At 32.9% G+C, this 22,690-nt stretch overlaps 1 protein-coding gene across 1 annotated transcript; it reads right to left on the minus strand.

Moving 5' to 3' along the window:
- Positions 1 to 1,550: 1,550 nt before the first annotated feature.
- Positions 1,551 to 13,780, minus strand: LOC144565899 (monooxygenase 1-like). The gene is made up of 6 exons (XM_078315740.1): positions 13,626 to 13,780; positions 12,305 to 12,451; positions 4,467 to 4,517; positions 2,771 to 2,936; positions 2,429 to 2,657; positions 1,551 to 2,295 (listed from the first exon to the last, which is right to left on the minus strand). The coding sequence occupies exons 1-6, from the start codon at positions 13,703 to 13,705 to the stop codon at positions 1,772 to 1,774; spliced, it is 1,197 nt and encodes a 398-aa protein (XP_078171866.1). The 5' UTR covers positions 13,706 to 13,780; the 3' UTR covers positions 1,551 to 1,771.
- Between the last annotated feature and the right edge of the window lie 8,910 nt (positions 13,781 to 22,690).

A 22,690-nucleotide genomic window follows, 5' to 3' on the forward strand; every position in this document is an offset into this window, starting at 1 on the left:
AAAAAAAAAAAAAAGTACCTTAAATGTCAAATATGTTGGAGAATTATAAATGTCAAACAATTACGTTTTATTTAGATATCAAACAATTAAAAAAATATTAAATATAGACACAATAGGTTTGAATTTGGAAAACTTGTATACCAATCTTTTATAGTTTTATTAGTCTAGAAATAGCTGCAATTTACAATTCACAATTGAAATCCGTTATAACTATCAAATATTTATCAAAATGCAGAAACATAGAGAATTCCTAGCTTTAAACTATATACCTATCTAAACCGCTCAATATAATATTTATATCAAAATTATGTAAAAGAAAAAAAAAAACATTTTTTTTACTTTTTTCTAGAATATTTATTATCTTTTTGAATAGGAAGAATACCGGTGTTATTGGATGGTCCAGAATCCTCAGATCAATTGATTTTCTTCCTATAAAAAGATAGTAAAACAATTATTTAAAATGAAAATTTTGATTTTCTAAATTTTTTTATCTGAAGATTAGATTCAATTCAGAGGTTCAAATCGATTATTTGGACATTCTAAAATGAAATATGAACGTGTTGCATCAGAGGCATAACTAGAAACTTTTTAATAGGGATAACTTAAAATTAAAATACTCTATGTGGTGAATATAGATTTGAACCCGAGTCCCCTCAATCACAAAATAGATCTTTAACCACTGTACTACAACTAAATATTTGTTATTTATTGAGAAAGGCTGAACTACAACTAAACATTTTTTATAGCTCTCACTTCTACCGGATATAGGCTTGTCGGTTTCTGCAAAATAATCCAACATAATCAGCCATACATTCCACTATATTATCTAGCAAAAATGTCATTTTTGAAAATACCATATCGATATTATATTTTGAATTTCAATTTATTTATATGTTATGAATAAAAATTTCGGTTTATTTTGTCTAGACAACTAAATTTAAATAAAGCTGTTGGTTCACATACCTGGGCTAAATTGCAAAATCAAATAGGCCTTTCTCTTTCAAACTGCTACACATAGTCATGACATTTGGTTCGGTCTTCTCATTTTATTTATGGATTTATTCTGTTAAGAAAGTAATTAATTAGGCCTTATTGAACGGTATAATAAATACTTCAGGGGCCCAATCAGCATCACTATATAATTTCAAATTATTTTGGGTCGGGCTTCAATTGCTGTGGATCTAATTCAAACGACTGTTGATTTTTTTTTTTTAAAAGAAAAAGAAAAAACGAATTCAAACAACTGTGTTTTTGAAGCAAAAAAAACTGAACTAGAATTGCATGCATAACATAAATTAAGCATAGTGTTGCACCGTGAACGCTTCTGCTTAAAATTGTCATAAAGAAAGAGAAGAAAAGGTACTTGAAAAATATAAAGATAATTAAAGAGAGCTCGAGATATTTCAAGTTCATTTTTTGAATGAAGAAATGACTTATTACTTTAAAATAAAAAGGAAGAGAATATTTTGAATGCCAGCACCCAGTAAACACTTTTCATGGGAATTTTCAAACCAACATATATATAATGAAAATTGCATCAAACATAAAAATTACTAAATATAAAACCCTGAAATTAAATATTGCTACTACATACATTTTCTCTTATTTGAATAGTGAAAACTAGACATGCACTTTGATCACCAATACACTTGACAAATTCTTCAACATCCTGACAAGGTCCATTAATGGCTGACAAGGGTTTTATTCATATAATGTATACGGATGACCACACTGCTACGTCCACAGAAGAACCGAACTCAAACCAGTCGCCTTAGATAGTTCCACAGTCAAACATTGCATGGTTGAAATTGTTCCCTCCAAACAACACATTCAAAAGAAAAATAAGTACCAACTTCACAAGCCATGACTCGGTACTGATAAGAGTTCCAATAAGATAAGATTGAAAGGTGAGCCTCAAGAGCCTTGGCCTCCTCTCCTTGACATACAAATCGAGTGCCTCTCCGACCCTCTCTGTCCATTTTTCATCAGAAGAAGCTTTGGCTGGTGCGTTTATCACTTTCGACAAGCACCTAGTGAGCACAATAGCATCTTCAAGTGCAGCTGCGCCGCCTTGGCCAGTGAATGGACCCATGATATGCATGGCATCACCGGCAACTGTCATTGTTCCCCTCCTCAAATTTTGGTGATATAGGGCCCACGGGGACCGGTAGGCGGACTGCCTCATGCTCAACGTTTCCATGTCACACATCCTCACTGACTCCACGATCTCACTTGGCGATCCCTTAAGTAGTTCCACGGTATATTCTCTGACGACCTCAGGGTCGCTCATGTCTCCTGTTTATATATACATTACCAAATCCATAAAAAGTCAAGACAATATTAACTTCTTCTTTTTTCAGTTTTTTCTTCATCTCTTTTGTTTAAAGTTATGAATTATGGTCTTAATTTGTTTGTGTAATTTGGTCACCTGCCGGGGCATCAAAAAAGGTCACGAAGAAGTGAACATTTTTGTCGTCAATTGGGATCCTGCCGTAAACTGCTTTCTCGGTATCGACACGAAGAAAATGATTCTCGAAATGATGCCCTTCTGGGTACATTGTGAAACCGCGTGTTATCCATATCGGGAAATAATTGGGAGGTGAGAGCTGCAGCTTCTTGGCTACCATCGAGTGCAATCCTTCGCAGCCAACAAGGACCTAGCTAGATTAATAATGACACACACTCAATGTAATGTTTTTCTTTTTATTATAGATAAATATAGTTATAGAATCTTGATTTTTAAAGCTTTATCTGGTTGTATGATATGTACCTTTGCTTTGATGGTGGCACCATCTTGCGTAGTGAGAACATGCAAATTTGCCCTGTGATCGAAATCCAACGATATAACCTGACAACCAAAGCGTATTTGTTCGGCCGGCATATACCTTGCCAATGTTTCAACGAGGTCTTTCCTCCTTAGGCACCGCATTTCTCCCCTGTTATATATTATGCTTTAGTACATGATTAAAAAAAAAAACTGCTTTCATGCATATTGTTGATAATAAAAAGGAACCAAATTAGTTTTAATCAACTGTTTATAATATTTTTTTTATAGTACTAGAAGTAGAAGAAAAACAATCGGTACACTGCTATGCGTACACAGTTACCAAGTAACCAATTCAATTAGGCCTAACGGCTAATTTATTTGCCTATATGTAGAAATAGATCCATAAGGGGTGCATGACAATGAGTGAGGGGGGTGTCCGATGGGCATCGGACCAAATAGGGTTCGATGAGGGGTTTAAACCGTCGGATCTGCTTTAAGATTCGCACTCGCAATTTCGCGTCTGCTTTAAAATCCGTACACACGAATCCTAAAGCAGATCCGACGGTTTAAACCCCTCATCGAACCCTATTTGTGTCCGATGCCCATCGGAAACCCCCCTCTCCCCATGACAATACCCGGTCATGTAAAGGGAGACAAAAAAAAAAAAAAATTGAAATTTAGTCCCGTAGGTTAAATTTTTTTTTTTATGGATTGAAGCAAATATCCACAAACCAACCTGATATGAAAAATTTAGTTCTTATTTATTAACTTGTGATTTTAAAATTAACAATGCCAATAATTCCTTGTTAACTCAAAATGACAACAATGCTAAAACTATAATTTAATTTGGTATATGTAAATGACATTAATTACGAAAAATGATCACCAAGGAGAAATTAAGAAAATTAAAACTTAAAGATAAAATTTGGCATTAAAGATTTTGAATATTTAGAATATATCTAGGAATAGAGGTTGTGACATGATCTAGCGCGAAGACGGAATATCGAGCTTTGAAATAATTAAACTACAATCAAATTAATATGGATAAAGTAAGTGCTAACATATTTGCATATCACAAACTATGAGTTAATAAAAACGTTTGATGATAATCAAGCCGCTAGGCACATTGCCCAAACGTAACCCTGTATTGCACGAACAAAAATATAGAACTCAATTGTCATTTTGTTAGAGAAAATGTTCAAGCTAAATAAATTGAAACACTATTTGTTCGAAGCGAAAATCAATTAAGACAATGTCTTTACCAAAAAACTCGACTGACCATTTGAAAAAAATCACAAACAAGTTAATTATATGATTAATTGACATTTACAGTTCTAACTTAGAAGGGGGTTGAAGAAAAAAAAAACCAAAGAAGCAATTTCAGATTTACTCATCATAGCACAAGCGACTAGCTAGGATTTAATCAAGTGTTTATAATATATTTTGAATTAAGAAGCAGAATAAAAACAAACGGGTACACTTGTACACAGTTACGTACGAAGGTATGCAAAAGTAACTATTAGGCCCAACAACTAATTAATTAGCCAATATATGTATATAAATAGATCCATAGAAATCAGAAAAGCAATATAAAAGTTAGCTCTCAGTCAGTTTTAGATTCATCATCTTTCAATACCTATACACATTAGGAACATAATTATATTTGTACAATTAATATAAGCAATTAATACTTATTTACCTGTATATTTTTACGTTCTTATCATCCTTGCTAAGATATTCATAGTGCATCCTGCATTTGATTATAGAAGAATGAGTTAGTTTCAAAGCAACGTACGTGAGGTTAATAAATTTATATATTAATGTCGAGTCTCTAGTTCTGTTGCAACTAGCTAGTAACAATGCGGCACAGTATATTTTTCGTACAGACATGCATGAGTTAGGCTAATATAACACTAGTGTTATATCAAACTAAATAACACCACATCTTAAACCCTTAGATCTTCTTTTACTGTTCAAGCAATTTATTTTGTACGAATCTTAAAGCAGATCTAAGGGTTTAAGATGTGGTGTTATTTAGTTTGATATAACACTAGTGTCATATTAGCCTAACTCGACATGCATGACTAATTATTGGCTATGAATTAATTACATATATAAGATGACAATGAGATTACATAATTATAAATATTTTCATGTGTATTGACAAAAATAGTGGAGGACTGTGACGTCACACTAATTAATTATATATGTTTAACTGATTACGTACATTTAACTATTTTTTAGAAGTTATAGTTAGATTATCTAAATAACAAGGAATAAAAGGTTAAATGTGAAAACTAGTAAAAAATAGTAAAATATTATATTTGATTGATTTTAGATTTTGGGGCTATCGCATCTTTTTTCCCGCTTGAAATAGAGTACTGTAAATATATTTTGTTTACTTGTCTGATTTTGATGCTTGTTAATTTGATGAGAAGGTTTATTATTTATCTTACAATTGTGAAATCTGTGCTTGTATTTATCTACCTACCTCATAACTGTGCATTATTTTATCTACCAATAAGTCAATAGCATAATTGACCAGTCAAAGTGGATCAAGGCGGAGGTATAGACTTTGAAGTTGGAAGAGTCACACACGAAGAGTCAACTATATAAAAAAAAACTAAAAAACAATACCAAAAATAATTTTATAGTACATCGCATTTTTGTCTGAATTTTATAGTAAACTTATGTCTAAATATAAAATTTTGTAAATAAACGAGAGTCGTCAATTAACCCCATATATTTCATTCAATTAAATCCGCCTCTGCTATTGATCACTGTGCACCATGTGCTTACGGGTTAGCAACCCGTGAATCCTAAATCTCGGATTATTTTAATTTTACATTCTTCAGTTTACGTTTGTTTTGTTTTACATTTTACAATATTATTTTTTGACGGAGATAACGTTAGAGACTGCCCAGAGGGAAATATTCCCCTAACAGTAGTATTAAAAAAAGAAGAGTATTAACTTACGGCACTACGTTTCAGGTACGCACGCCGTGAATTTTTTCTCTACCTAAAATATCTTTAATTATGACAGTAATTACATGTGCATGCATATATATATATATATATATATATATATAGGGTCTGTCTAAATTGCTGCTGGCAGCATTTCAGCAGAGGTGCTGCCGGGGCTATATTCAGCCGTGTGATGTCCAAACAACAAATCCAAACCGTTAGATGTTTAATCTATATTATAATATACTTGGAGACCAAATTTTACATTTTTTGGAATTTTTTTACTATATATTAAGCTGGTTTGAAAACCGCTGATTTCAGTAAATTTCTGCAGCATTGAAATCAGCGGTTTTCAAACCAGCTTAATATATAGTAAAAAAATTCCAAAAAATGTAAAATTTGGTCTCCAAGTAGATTATAATATAGATTAAACATCTAACGGTTTGGATTTGTTGTTTGAACATCACAAAACAGAAAAATGGGTGGCAGCACCGCCGGCAGAAATGCTGCCGGCAGCAAATTAGCCACAGCCATATATATATATATATATAGAGAGAGAGAGAGAGAGAGAGATAGGCTAATGTGCTTCCATAAGCACTTGGCCCGAAGTGCTGCCACTCCATTTTCGATTTTTCAAAATCCAAACAGTCGATCCGAACCGTTCATCTTGTTCTCCATATTAATATCTGCTTGGAGACCAAATTTTACATTTTTTGGAATTTTTTTGCTATTTATTAAGCCACTTTGAAAATCGCTGATCCAACGGTGGCTTGCCAAACAGTAAAATCAGGGGTTCACCGTTGGATCAGCGATTTTCAAAGTGGCTTAATAAATAGCAAAACAATTCCAAAAAATGTAAAATTTGGTCTCCAAGCAGATATTAATATGAAGAACAAGATGAACGGTTCGGATCGACTGTTTGGATTTTGAAAAATTGAAAATGGGGTGGCAGCACTTCGGGCCAAGTGCTTATGGAAGCACATTAGCCTATCTCTCTCTCTCTCTATATATATATAGAGTAAGACTTGGGTGCTATGGATAGCATAGAGGGCTATGGTGCTACGGCTCAATATTCGAGTTTTCAAAATTCTAACGGTCGATCCAAACCGTTCATCTTGTTCTCCATATTAATATGTGTTTGGAGACCAAATTTTACATTTTTTGAAAAATTTTTACTATTTTTTTAGCTAGGTAGAAAATCACTTGATCTAAAAAATTCTGCACCATTCAGATATTTGATTTTTTACCTATCTAAAAAAATAGTAAAAAATTTCCAAAAAATGTAAAATTTGGTCTCCAAACACATATTAATATGGAGAACAAGATGAACGGTTCGGATCGATCGTTAGGATTTTAAAAACTCAAATATTGAGCCGTAGCACCATAGCCCTCTATGCTATCCATAGCACCCAAGCCTTACTATATATGAGGAGGGTTCAAATGCACCCTATCTTTCAAATCTTTTTTCTCCGTTTTCAAATTCCGAATAGTCAATCCGAACCGTTAGATGCGATCTATATATTAATATGTACTTGGAGATCAAATTTTACATTTTTTGGAATTTTTTTACTATTTATTAAGCCACTTTGAAAATCGCTGATTTTACATTTTCTGGACCATTGGATCAGTGATTTTTCAAAGTGGCTTAATAAATAGTAAAAAAATTCCAAAAAAATATAAAATTTGGTCTCCAAGCACATCTTAATATATAGATTGCATCTAACGGTTCGGATTGACTATTCGGACTTTGAAAATGGAGAAAAAGAATAAGGTGCATTTGGGTGCACAAAAATTTGGGTGCATTTGAACCCTCCTCTATATATATATAGAGAGAAAGAGAGAGAGATGGGCTATGGTGCATTGCAATGTATGGAGGGGTTTGTGCATTGGACCATAAATCTAAAATTTAAAATTCAAATGGCCGATCCAAACCGTTCATCTTGTTCTCCATATTAATATGTGCTTGGAGACCAAATTTTATATTTTTCTGAATTTGTTTACTATTTATTAAGTATTTTACAAAATTATTGATCCAACGGTGGCTGCTGATTTTACTGTTTTGTTAAGCCACCGTTGGATCAACAATTTTGTAAAATACTTAATAAATAGTAAACAAATTCAGAAAAACGTAAAATTTGGTCTCCAACCACATATTAATATGGAGAACAAGATGAACGGTTTCGATTGGTCATTTGAATTTTGAATTTTAGATTTATGGTTCAATGCACAAACACCTCCATGCATTGCAATGCACCATAGCCCATCTATATATAGAGTTTGGCTAGTATGAAATCAGTGTCATTTTAGTCTATATAACACTAACTCCAAAACTTATCGAATCGACTTCAAACGGTGAATCCAAACTGTTCAAACCTTTCTATTTCATTAGTTGTGTGTTACATGCAAAATTTATAATTTTTCGAATTTATTTAGTATCAAGTCAAGCGGTCAAATGTGGGAGTTTTTAAGCTAATTTTAATGCATTCATTTTTCAACATTTTTGACTGCCTTGATTTGATACTAAAATAACTAGAATGATTTGATACTAAAATAACTAGAAAATATAAAAAAAATTACATGTAAACGCATCACTCATAAAGTAAATCGGTTTGAACGGTTTGGATTAATCATTTGAAGTCTATCCAATTAATTTTGTAGTTGGTGTCATATGACACCGATGTCATACTAGCCGGACTCCTCTATATATATATATAGAGAGAGAGATGGGCTATTGTGCATTGCAATGCATAGGCCATGGTGTGCATTGGACCATAAATCACCGATTCAAAGTCCAAATGACCGATCCAAACCGTTCATCTTGTTCTCCATATTAATATGTGCTTGGAGACCAAATTTTATATTTTTTGGAATTTTTTTACTATTTATTAAGCCACTTTGAAAATCGCTGATCCAACGGTGGCTTCTGATTTTACTGTTCCAAACAGTCACCGTTGGATCAGCGATTTTCAAAGTGGCTTAATAAATAGTAAAAAAATTCCAAAAAATGTAAAATTTGGTCTCCAAGCACATATTAATATGGAGAACAAGATGAACGGTTTGGATCGGTCATTTGGACTTTGAATCGGTGATTTATGGTCCAATGCACACCATGGCCTATGCATTGCAATGCACAATAGCCCATCTCTATATATATATATATAGGAATATGCTAGCATGCTATGCATAGCATAGAGCCCCTCCATGCAACGCCTTGGATTTTGACTTTTCAAAATCCTAACGGTCGATCCGAACCGTTCACCTTGTTCTCCATATTAATATGTATTTGGGACCAAATTTTACATTTTTTGGAATTTTTTTACTATTTCTTTAGATTTATTGAAAATCGCTGTTTTTTTATGGTCCAGATTTGCTAAAAACAACGATTTTCAATAAATCTAAAGAAATAGTAAAAAAATTCCAAAAGATGTAAAATTTGGTCCCCAAATACATATTAATATGGAGAACAAGATGAACGGTTCGGATCGACCGTTAGGATTTTGAAAAGTCAAAATCCAAGGCGTTGCATGGAGGGGCTCTATGCTATGCATAGCATGCTAGCATATTCCTATATATATATATAGGATTTGGCTAATATGCTATGGGTTGCATAAAGGTCTCCCGTGCTACGGCTCAATATTCGAGTTTTCAAAATTCTAACGGTCGATCCGAACCGTTCATCTTGTTCTCCATATTTAGGGGTGTACAAAAATCCTGTTGACCCACCCGACCCGTCTGACCCGTCTGATCCGACCCGTATTTTACCGGGTCGAGATGTTACTGGGTTGGGTACAGGTTGGTTTTTAATAAACCCGTTACTCTGGATCGGGTCATGAGTTTGCTCTTAATAACCCGTTTATACCCGGACCCAGTCTCACTTCTATTCAAATATAACTCACCGACTCACTGTAGGAGTAGGAAGCAGGCCAGGCCAGAGTCTAAGATTGAGCCCAAAACTAGGTGTAGAAATTCCAATACAGAGTCCAAAGCTTTCAACAAACCAAGGTTGTAAATTTATGGCCCGTATACACGTGGTCTTTTCTTCTTAGATTTTGCTCATATCTTTCATGACCATGGTACAATTACTCGGGTTTTAATAGGACGAGCATCAAAAGAAAGAACTTAGATGTCTAAGATTCTCATCAAAAAAAAAATTAATAAAAAATTGAATGGAATGAGTTGAATTGAAGTATACTACTGAGAAACTTCAACCAAAGAGAAGAATATTTTTCATTTAAGGACGTGAATTGCCTAGTGGTGTAAGGGTTGTATAATAAATTTTCTATTCACAAGTTGCATCATCTTCCAACAAGTGCATGATTTTTCTAACCCGTTTAACCCGTCTAACCCGCATAACCCGTAATAACCCGTATATAAAAAAATAGTTGGGTTGAGTTGGGTCATGGGTGGGTCAAGTAAATAATTTTTTTAACCCGGTATAATCGGGTTGGATTTAAATTTTAATAAAATATTATCGACCCGCCCGTTGTACACCCCTATCCATATTAATATGTGTTTGGAGACCAAATTTAACATTTTTTGGAAATTGTTTACTATTTTTTTAGATTTATTGAATATCGCTGTTTTTTATGGTCCAGATTTGTCTGAAAAACAACGATTTTCAATAAATCTAAAAAAATAGTAAAAAATTTCCAAAAAATGTTAAATTTGGTCTCCAAACACATATTAATATGGAGAACAAGATGAACGGTTCGGATCGACCGTTAGGATTTTAAAAACTCGAATATTGAGCCGTAGCACGGGAGGCCTCTATGCAACCCATAGCACCGTAGCCAAGTCCTATATATATATATATAGAGAGAGAGAGAGAGTTAGGCTGGGGTGCTATGGATAGCATAGTGGCCTCTATGCTACGACTCAATATTCGAGTTTTCAAAATCCAAACGGTCGATCCGAACCGTTCATCTTATTCTCCATATTAATATCTGCTTGGAGACCAAATTTTACATTTTTCTGAATTTTTTTACTATTTATTAAGTATTTTACAAAATTGTTGATCCAACGGTGGCTGCACAAAACAGTAAAACCATTGGATTAGCGATTTTCAAAGTGGCTTAATAAATAGTAAAAAAATTCAGAAAATTATAAAATTTGGTCTCCAAGCAGATATTAATATGGAGAATAAGATGAACGGTTCAGATCGACCGTTTGGATTTTGAAAACTCGAATATTGAGCCGTAGCATAGAGGCCACTATGCTATCCATAGCACCCAGCCTAACTATATATATATATATATATATATATATATATATATATATATATGAGTAGAACTAGGGTGTTCTTAAGCTCAAGTGTTTGGTGAGCTTAACTCCAAAACCCATCAAATCGATTTCAAATAACGAATCCGAACCATTGAAATCCGCCTACCTTACGAGTGATGCGTTTACATGTGAAAATTTTAAACATTCGAATTAATATAGTATAAAGTCAAGTGGTAAAAAAACGTTCAAAAAATAAATACACTAAAATTAATTTGTTAACCTTCTAATTTTGACCAATTGACTTTATACTAAATTAATTCGAATGTTTAAAATTTTCACATGTAGACGCATCACTCGTAAGGTAGGCGGGTTCCAATGGTTCGGATTCGTCATTTGAAACCAATTTGATGAATTTTGGAGTTAAGCTCACTAAATACTTTGGTAAGCTTATAAAGAACACCCTAGTTCTACTCTATATATGTGCTCACCAATCCCTCTTGGTGAGCACATCACACTCTAGTTTTGCTCATATATATATATATGGGCTACGGTGAGTTGCGAAGTAAAGCGACTATTTTACTTCACACTCATATTTTGTGATTTTAAAGTTCAAAACGTCGATCCGAACCGTTCAACATGATCTCCATATTGAAATCTGCTTGGAGACCAAATTTTACATTTTTTGAAATTTTTTTACTATTTATTAAGTCACTTTAAAAATCGCCGATCCGGTGGTCCAGAAATTTTTATTGTTTTTACTGTTCATCCGGATTTTCATATTTTCAAAGTGGCTTAATAAATAGTACAAAAATTTCAAAAAATGGAAAATTTAGTTTCCAAGCACATTTCAATATGGAGATCACATCTAACGGTTCGGATCGATATTTTGAACTTTGAAAATGAAGATATTGTGTGAAGTAGAAACACGTTTTACTTCGCAACTCACCGTAGCCCATCTATATATATATGCCAGGGTAAATAAAATGTCCAAATTCAGTTTTTTCGTGTGAACTTACTTTTTGACTTGTTTTATTGTAGCCTTGTAAAGTACTTCCTCATTTAAGGCACTGATAAATTGCAATATACATATATAGTCTTCAATTTTACTTTAGTGCATTCTTATGCTCTGTATGTTTTTTATCTATTCATTTCTTAGGGTAAATATTTTAACCGAGCAGTTTTGACTTGGTGCAACACATGAATCTATTATACAATGTTGTTTTAGTTTTATAGTCTGTGCACTGCATGAAACTACAGTTGCTTTGTTAAAATCTTTATCCCTGTTTTACCTTTAAATATTATTATCAAATGTAGTCATATTGTTTTAGATCTAGAGAGAGATGAAGTGTGTACCCAGTTAGCGGAACGGAACAGTTGCGAAGGTCGGCACCGACCTTGAGTTGGTCAAGTGCCTGCCATCCATTGCCATACACACCAATGGCAGCCCCTTCTGATCTTAATACTTTTGATCTCTCTAAAACCAAGCTCTTTATTCCCTTCCTGTTAATTTCACCAAGTAATTAGAATCTACCAATTCAAATATATCCAAGTGCAATTTATAAAAGATAAGGCCTTGACCCTTTTGTTTCACTCAAAAAATTTACTTTCAAGTGCAATACTGAAATGCAAATTTTTACCATCTTGAGAAAAAAAAAATTATTATTGTGAAAATATAAAGAGGAAATATGTCACGAAGGCAAATTAAGTAAATTAATTAAATGAGTGTAATTCAATTATTGTAAGATTAAGTGCATGTACATGTGTCTTGACAATTTTATGTAAATTAAATGAAAGAGATATGAGATAGAGATAGTTTGATGGTCACCAACACCTGATCACTGGTAGATGAATATTGTAATAAACAATTAGTGTATGTTGCATGTGTCAAGTTTATTACAAACAATTAGTGTATGTTACATGTGTCGAATTTGCAAATAAGTCGAACTTATTATACTAACAGTTGATCATTTTCAAACAAAGTTGTTGAAAGAGGACTCATTTGCACCAATTGTTCATATAGAAGAACTGTTGGTGAATTATACAGCTATCATCAACGGTTCATTATACACAGGAGCGGACTCAGGATTTCAACAGGAGGGGGCACAAAAATATCGAATTGGGTTTAAATAGCATATCAGATTTAAACCCATTAACTAATTGAGTACTCAATAAAAAAAATATTTTGACTTATATTTTCCAATACCCTGACTTATAATTTATGATCCTATAACTTATAATTAATATTACCAATCATAATTCAAAAAATTTATTTTAATTTTAACACTAAAGTTAACCTAAATTACAAATCAAAATATCTAGACGAGGGCAAAAAAAATTTCAGGGAGAGACAAAGTCAATTGCTACTAATAGATCACTACTAAAACTCAAAATTTGGGGGCGGCTACCAAGATATTACAAGATATACCAACACTCTTGAGTTTTTAATTACAAGATATTCCATATTTTAGAGGCAAAAAAATGTCATTTCAAGCCTCAAAACTTCAGTTGAAGATTCAAATTATTATTTTTTCTTTGTAGTTTCCTTTTTTTTTTTATCATATTTTATTCTTAGGCATTGTTTATGAAACTGTATATAAAGTCATATCTAGGGTTCTTTGCATAAGAAATATATGTTCACTAAATGGGAAATAAGATTTCACAGAAAAATCTTAACCTGTAAAGACCAAGGGAAAGAGCAAGACCACTGATACCTCCGCCAATAATTACAATATCATGCACTTCCTCTGTAACCATTTGCACTAAATGAAATGATGGTGAATTGATCAGCTTTCTCAATTAGTTCTCTCTTCCATATATGAGGTGTTGCTATGGTTTATGCTTTATGGTGGAGGTTTTAATGACAAGATGGCCACTGTGTAACTGTGTTATATAATCCTATACCAACTACCCGTCACTGGGCCTACGGCCCATGTAATCACCGAAAGTAAAAATAAAAATTACCCGTCACTATCTTAGGCCCTACAAATTTTGTTGGAATCAAATCATACGCTGGCAACGCTGCAAATGGATATATTATAAAATTCTTATTATTTTTAGATTTCTTTCGTTGAAAATTTAAAATATATATATGATCATGTTATAAAATCCGAACCCTCTCAGTTTAACTTAATTTATTGATTCAATTAATTGAATTTGTACAAATGGACTTCTTTACTTTTTTTTTTTTCCTAAACTTTAAATTATTATGACAAGAAATTGATTTAGTCTTACAAACATTGATTGTTTTAAAATTAAGTAAACTTAACTTTCCGCCTCCGAATCAATATATGCTCGATTTATGAAACAGGCATACAATGATAATTGTTTTTGCTAATATAGTATTGATGAGAGACGTACTTGACGTACAATCAGTGGCGGAGCCACAGCGGTGCAGGGGTAGGCAGCTGCCTACCTCTGGAATTTTTTTCTTCTTCTGGACTAGGTTCTTTAATGGATCTTGTATATTCCTGGATTTAATTTTGCCTACTCCTGAATTCAATTTGGAGTAGCAATTGTCAATTCAGACTTCAGAGATGAATGTGTGAGTCGTTTAATCTAATTAGGGAAGAAAGATATTTTTAAATCTTTGCTCAATTCGGAGTATCAATTCTCCTTTTGCCAATTAATATCAATTATTTTAGAAATTACAAGTAAATGTTTTAGTAATTTTGATATCAATTAGTAATTTAGAAATTACAACCGACTCGATAGACAGAGATGTGATTTTGTAGGCGGATGAAGGCAAGAAGAGAATTATGGAGGTGATTCGAATCCGAACCCATTCAGAAAAAAAAATCCGAATCCGATTTCCGCCTACCCCTGACTCAATCCTAGCTACGCCACTGCGTACAATCGAGTATATATAGATCAGAAATTTGTTATGCAGTGATTGAAATAGGCAGATTTTGTGTTTGTGTGTAATTTTGACATTCCATGAGACAAATAATATTATAAAATTATGTTTACTCCAAATTATACCTCCTCTTTCTTTTTCTAATAATACAAACAAAATGGAAATAGTAGGCATGCTAATCAATATTGGTACAAAGACAAAGGTGATGAAGCCGATATCATTTTCTCTGTAGCAGTACTCGTGACGTTGCACCATGAATTAATGTAGAAAGATGGTGAGAGGATCGGATCGGATCAGAGAGATTAATTTATTATGTTATTATTTGATCGTTTGGTGTACTGTCCGAAATATTGTTTTTATTTATATCCGTTGGTTGGATCTTGGACGGACCCCTCTTTAATTATATATTATGAAATATTAATTTATTAAGTTATTTGTTTGTTAGGTGCATTTGCTTCATTGTCAGCAGGATTTTCCGTCCCCGGTTCACTTATTATTTGTCAATGCATGCGTGTTATCCGCTATAATATTATTTATTAAATATGTGTAATTCTTTTTCTTTTTTTATTGAAACCCGCAGGCTGAATATGATTACTTGAAAGATGGTCATAAGAGTGGAGTGCCTATGAATCTAAGAACTGTTAAACTCAGACTAGCTACAATTAAGTTCTGGTCCAAGAATTAATGATACATTTACGCCCTATAAATCATCTGATTATGAGCTACACAGTGAGTTTGATTATTAAATTTGTGTATTATTATTTTTACTAAAAAAAAATATGTTTTTATTAAATTGGTGTATTATTAATACTTAACTGGTGCAGATTGTCATTTACAAATGACAATATGCATGATATGCGCTTATTTCTGTAAGAGGATCGCACAGATTGTATTGAAAATATTCCGCAATTTTATTTCTAGTATTTTCTCAAAAATAATAAATAAATAAAATCTTCTTTTCTGAATAATTCGACTTCTATTACTGTTGCAGAACACCGGTGCAGCTTCAAATTCAAAGGCTGAATTAAACTTCAACCAAAAAGATTATAAAAAAAATATAACATTCAATTCAATCAATCAAATCAACTTTGTTTGTTTCCTATTAAAATATTATAATATTTGACATTTTATTCAAACATTCAACTCAACTTTTGTTTTCGCGCAGTATTCAAACATCTCGACTCAATTTTTTTTGTTTGATTTCTTCTTATTAAAATATTGAATAATTATTTGAATTAAAGACTTTAAAAAAAATATATTAATTTATACTACATGGTATGATTATGCGCTTGTTATTTGAACGAAAGTAGAATTAAGATATAAATAGTATATTAATTTATACTAAAAGTAATGTTACTAATTTAGTGCACCACACACAACAACAACAACTAAATTTTTAGTCTCAAACAAATTGAGGTAGGCAAGAAATAAAATTCAATCACAATCATAAAATCAAGGTAATAATAATAATAATAATAATAATAATAATAATAATAATAATAATAATAATAATATTAATAATAATAATAATAATAATAATAATAATATTAATAATAATAATAATAATAATAATATTAATAATAATAATAATAATATTATTAATAATAATAATAATAATAATAATATTAATATTAATAATAATAATAATAATAATAATATTAATAATAATAATAATAATATTATTAATAATAATAATAATAATAATAATAATAATAAGAGTAGAACTAAGGTGTTCTTAAGCGCACCAAAGTGTTTGGTGAGCTTAACTCCAAAATCCATCTAATCGGTTTTAAATGATGAATCCGAACCGTTGAAATTCGACTACCTTATGAGTGATGCGTGTACATGTGAAAATTTTAAACATTCGAATTAATTTAATATAAAGTCAAGTGGTCAAAAAACGTTCAAAAAATGAATGCACTAAAATTAATTTATTAACCTTCTAATTTTGACCGATTGACTTTATACTAAATTAATTCAAATGTTTAAAATTTACACATGTAAACGCATCACTCGTAAAATAGGCGGGTTTCAATGGTTCGAATTCGTCATTTGAAACCGATTTGATGGGTTTTGGAGTTAAGCTCACCAAACACTTTGGTGAGCTTAAGAACACCCTAGTTCTACTCTAATAATAATAATAATAGTAGTAGTACTACTACTAATGGTATCAATAATAATAGTAATTAATAATACTAGTACTAATATTAACAATATTCCTGCCTAAATTATCGATCGTAAGGGTTAAAGTCCTAAGCTTACATCCTTGATCCCAAATTACTGGTCATATGACCTAAGGCCTATAATACTACCCCTAAATAATACCTAACCAATACTAGGTCATGGTTATGGTACGTGGATCACTAATTTCCACGCACTCCTGTCCGAAGCCAACTCCTTAGATGCATTCCACTCATTCAAGTCCCTTTTTACTACTTCGTCTCATGTCAATCATGCCCAACCTCTGCCTCTCCTTATATTTTTTATACGCATTATAATTCCAGTACGCACTGATGCTTCAGAAGGCCTCCGTTGGAGATGTCCAAACCATCTCAAGCGGTGTTGGACGAGCTTCTCTTCAATCGTTGCTACCCCAAGTCTGTCACGTATATCATCATTATAGTCCCGTCTTGTATGGCCACAATTACACCGCAACATACGCATCTCTGCTACACTTATCTTTTGAAGGTGTTGTCTTTTAGTAGCCTAACATTCTGCATTATACAACATCGCAGGTCTGATCACCATCCTGTAGAACTGCTTTGGGAATTAAAGAGGGTAGAGAGAGAGAGATGGGCTAACTTTCTTTGGGAATTTAAGAGGGTGTTTTACTTTCCACTCATATCTTCATTTTCAAAGTTCAAATAGTCGATTTGAACCTTTCAATATGTTTTTCATATTAAAATGTGCTTGGAAACTAAATTTTACAATTTTTTGGAAATATTTTACTATTTTTTCAGAATTTTTGAAAATTATTGCTTTGCTGAATTTTTTATTATTATTTTAAGATAGTAAAAAAATTTCAAAAAATGTGAAATTTGATCTCCAAGCATATTTTAATATGAAGAACATGTTGGAAGTTTCAAATCGATGATTTAAACTTTGAAAATGAAGATATAAGCGGCAAGTAAAACACCCTCTTTAATTCATAAAGCAAGTTAGCCCATCTGTCACACCCCGCGGCCACGGGTCGCAACAGTCCCCCGCCGTAAGCATACACTCCATGTATACTTACAAGGCATTTAAAGTAAATCAAGCATTTCACAATAAAATAATATAAAAGCAGGTTCATATATGTAAATCAGAGTACCCAGTCTGGTCAGAATATAATACAACAAAAGTATCTCATCCGGATACCAACCATGAGGCCTACAACAAAATATATCTAGGGTCATAAGATGGTAAACTACTAAGGCCTACTACTCGCGTGCCTCTCCATAATCAGTCGCACTAGTACCTGTAAAATAGCCCGAAGGGTGGGGGTGAGAATAAATTCTCAGTGCGAAAGTTGCCACAGTTTAGATTATTAGACTTGCAATCAAACTCTATATTCAACAATGAAACCTAAACCAAAATAGTTCAAACAGATATATATTCATAAATAACAGAATGCCAATGCTCGACAACAATTAATCAGATGAATCACAGTTAACGGAATTTCCAAGATGAATTTCAAACACAACACATATTTTGGCTTAACTCGACTCATTAGGGCTTGTAGCAACTACAGATGTTCTTTCGAGCTGGACCCTTTATCAAACCCTCGTCTGTAGGGTTACTGACACCTACAGACGTTCCACCGAGCTGGACCCTTTATCTGACACCCATATGCAATTGCTTGGCTTAACAGTTATTAAGGTCTGGTTCAAATCACATAAAGAAAATTCTCTTTAGAATCGTTTCCAATATTCGTAATATTCAATTGACCTTCCAAATGCATTGACACGTAGGAGAATGCCACCGAGCCACAGACGTTACACACTAGTCATCCACGATTCCAATTCACACATCATAACATAATCACCCTTCCTCGTCCCAATCGGTACTGGGAAACATTGAGGGCCGTTCACCTAAGGCCATTAGGATCCTGGGAATCAAAGCCAGCATACAGCCCGACTTTGCAAATTCATTGGATCCAAGTGCTTAACTTCGTAAAGCCATTCACATATATATCAAATCGTGGTGACTTTCAATCAAATCAGATCATAATAGATCGACACAACCTACAACCATACCAGCATGCAAATCACTCAAGTCACATCAATTCGAGTTTAATTTGATTGGGCTATGCAAATGCTTTACACAATTCAATGATGCAATCAATGATATTCAACATGACAAACGAATACACAGTTTAATTCCTGAAAATAAAGTATCAAACAAGTCCAAGAATCCCGCACCTAATTACGACGAGCGTATCACTTAATTAAAGATTGGACGTCTAGAATTGCCTCGCAAAGTCTTGCTCGACTGAGCCTACACCTATATTACACGTATACTAGGTTTAACCATGGTTCATGATCGAGGTATTCACTTAAATTATATTAGGGTTTATACTTTCCTATTCCTCTTTCTTGCTTTAAAATCTCTAACTTCGCACAATTTTCATTTGGGTCTTCTAGACCATACACAATCTCAATTTGGTAACAATTCATTTACTAGTTCACAGTTTCGGTTCCCATAACAATTCAATTCACCAATTGGTTAAACCCTAATTTGGTCAAAACCTCAAATTAACCGATAAACGTTCTAGAAATTCAAGATCAAGGGGTAACCCTACCGATTACAAGTCTAATCGGTTGGATTAAACTAATCAATTCACGATTATGCTCGATTTCAGTTTTGGCACGAAACCCTAGAAATCAAAATCCACAAATCGGAAAAAATCGGGAAAATGATTGACAAATAAACAAGCAAGGAGTGTAGAGGAACTAATCCTCGAGCAATTCGAACACAAATCTCGAGTTTAAAAGGAAAATCTGAGAAATCGAGAAAATTCGAGGTTTTAAAAGATAGAATGAGAGAAAAGAATACCGAATCAGAGACTTAGGAGAGATTCACGGGCGCTTACTCGGTTCCAGTTTCGATTTCTCGCAACAATCGGGGGTTTGAGAGGAACGGGAAACTCTCTTGCTCTTTTTCTCTCTCTCGGGTGAAATTTCACTTAAAATGGGGAAAGGAATGAAGTGGGAGAGAGAGAGAAGGTTCAATTTGAGTTTTAGGGTTAAAATTACCCTGAGTGCGGACGCACTCATCCGCAGTGCGGGTGGCTTCACCCGCACTCAGCACTTAGTCAGGTTTCAGAAAATGAAATTTAACACAGAAATCATCCGTAGTACGGGTCACTTCACCCGCAGTCAGAACTTAGTAAATTTTCGACAGAATTTCAGAAAAAGTCCGAGCGTAATGCGGACGCACCCACCCGCAGTGCGGGTGGCCTCACCCACACTCAGTACTTAGCCAATTTCAAGAATTTCAGTTCAACACAGAAACTTCATGAGTGCGGACGCACCCACCCGCAGTGCGGGTCAACCCATCCGCACTCACAGAAATTTCAAAGGTAATTTAAGGAAAACAGAAGTCAGTGCGGGTCAGTCACCCGCACTCACCACCAGTGCAGACGCACTGAGCCTATAAAGTCTCAAATTCTCGAAATTTCGACGCGGTTTCGATTCACACTTAACTTACTTAATTAGAGGAACCTTAATTAAGGTTTTAACTTTCATTTTGTTAGCACGATTTTTTATTCTTGCCTTTAAATCATTAAAAATTAATTGTTAAAATTTCGTAACGTAACACCATCTCTCTCTCTCTCTCTCTCACACACACACACACACACACACACACACACACACACACACACATATGAGGAGGGATCAAGTTACAACAATTTTTGAGTTACAACAAGTTATCACAACTATTTTCTATATTTTCAAAATTCAAATCGTCAATCCAAACCGTTAGATGTGATCTCTACAAAAAAATGTGCTTGGAGACCAAATTTTACATTTTTTGGATTTTTTTACTATTTATTAATATGGGTACAAAAACTAGTCAAATTCAGACATGGAGTAAAATGAGCCATGGAGTAAAATGAGTTTGTGCTCCATGGCACTATATTTTTATTTTTAAAATCCAAACAACCGATCCGAACCGCTCAACATGATCTCCATATTGAAATGTGCTTGGAGACCAAATTTTATATTTTTTGGAATTTTTTTACTATTTATTAAGCCACTTTGAAAATCGCTGATCCGATGGTCCAGAAATTTTTACTGTTTTTATTGTTCACAACAAAACAACAATTTTCAAAATTGCTTAATAAATAGTAAAAAAATTCCAAAAAAATGTAAAATTTAGTTTCCAAGCACATTTCAATATGGAGAACATGTTGGAAGGTTTGAATCGGTTATTTGAATTTTCAAAATGAAAATATGGTGTGGAGTACAAACGCGTTTTACTCCATGGCTCACCCAAGTCAACCTCTATATATATATGAGTACGGCTACCATGCTTTGTAAATTAAAGTGGTTGTTTTAATTTGCGCTCATATCTCTAGTTTCAAAGTTCAAATAGTTAATTCGAATATCTCAACATGTTCTTCATATTGAAATGTGCTTGGAGACCAAATTTTACATTCTTTGAAAATTTTTTACTATTCTTTTAGAATTTTTCAAAATCAGTGTTCTTCTTAATTTTGTATTATTTTTTTATTTAATGAAATACATTGAAAAATTCTAACAAAATAGTAAAAAAATTTCAAAAAATGTAAGTCTCCAAGCACATTTCAATATGAAGAACATGTTGACAAGTTTGGATTAACTATTTGAACTTTGAAAATAGAGATATGAGCACAAATTAAAACACCCACTTTAATTTGCAAAGCATGGTAGCCTTACTCTCTCTCTCTCTCTATATATATATATATATATAGAGAGAGAGAGAGAGTAAGACTACTATACATTGTAATGCATAAACATTTTGTGCATTGGATTATAAATCACCGGATTCAAATTCCAAATGACCGATCTAAACCGTTCATCTTATTCTTCATATTAATATGTGCTTAGAGACCAAATTTTACATTTTTTGGAATTTTTTTTACTGTTTATTAAGCCACTTTGAAAATCGCTGATCCAATGGTGCCTTTTGATTATATTGTTATCGTTGGATTAGCAATTTTCAAAGTGACTTAATAAATAGTAAAAAAAAAATTAAAAAATGTAAAATTTGGTCTCCAAGCACATATTAATATGGAGAACAAGATGAACGGTTTTGATCACTTATTTGGACTTTAAATCCAGTGATTTATAGTCCAATGCACATAGATGCCTATGCATTGCAATGTATGGTAGCCTTACTCTATCTATCTATCTATATATATATATATATAGATAGATAGATAGAGTAAGGCTACCATACATTGCAATGCATAGGCATCTATGTGCATTGGATTATAAATCATCAGATTTAAAGTCCAAATAACATATCCAAACCGTTCATCTTGTTCTCCATATTAACATGTGTTTGGAGACCAAAATTTACATTTTTTTGGAAATTATTTACTATTTTTTAGATTTATTTAAAATCGCTGTTTTTTTATGATCCAGAGTTGTCTGAAAAACAACTATTTTCAATAAATCTAAAAAAATAGTAAAAAATTTTCAAAAAATATAAAATTTGATCTCCAAACACATATTAATATGGAAAACAAGATTAATGGTTTGGATCGATTATTTGAACTTTAAATTCGGTAATTTATAGTTCAATGTACAAAAATGCATATGCATTGCAATGTATGCATGGTAGCCTTGACAAAACATTTAATCAACCTCCTGACATGGCCCATCCCCATATATGGCCAAGAAGGGTTTTATTCGTATTAT

The sequence above is a fragment of the Carex rostrata genome, chromosome 15 (genome assembly GCF_964058835.1).
Source record: "Carex rostrata chromosome 15, lpCarRost1.2, whole genome shotgun sequence".
Taxonomy (NCBI): Eukaryota; Viridiplantae; Streptophyta; class Magnoliopsida; order Poales; family Cyperaceae; genus Carex; species Carex rostrata.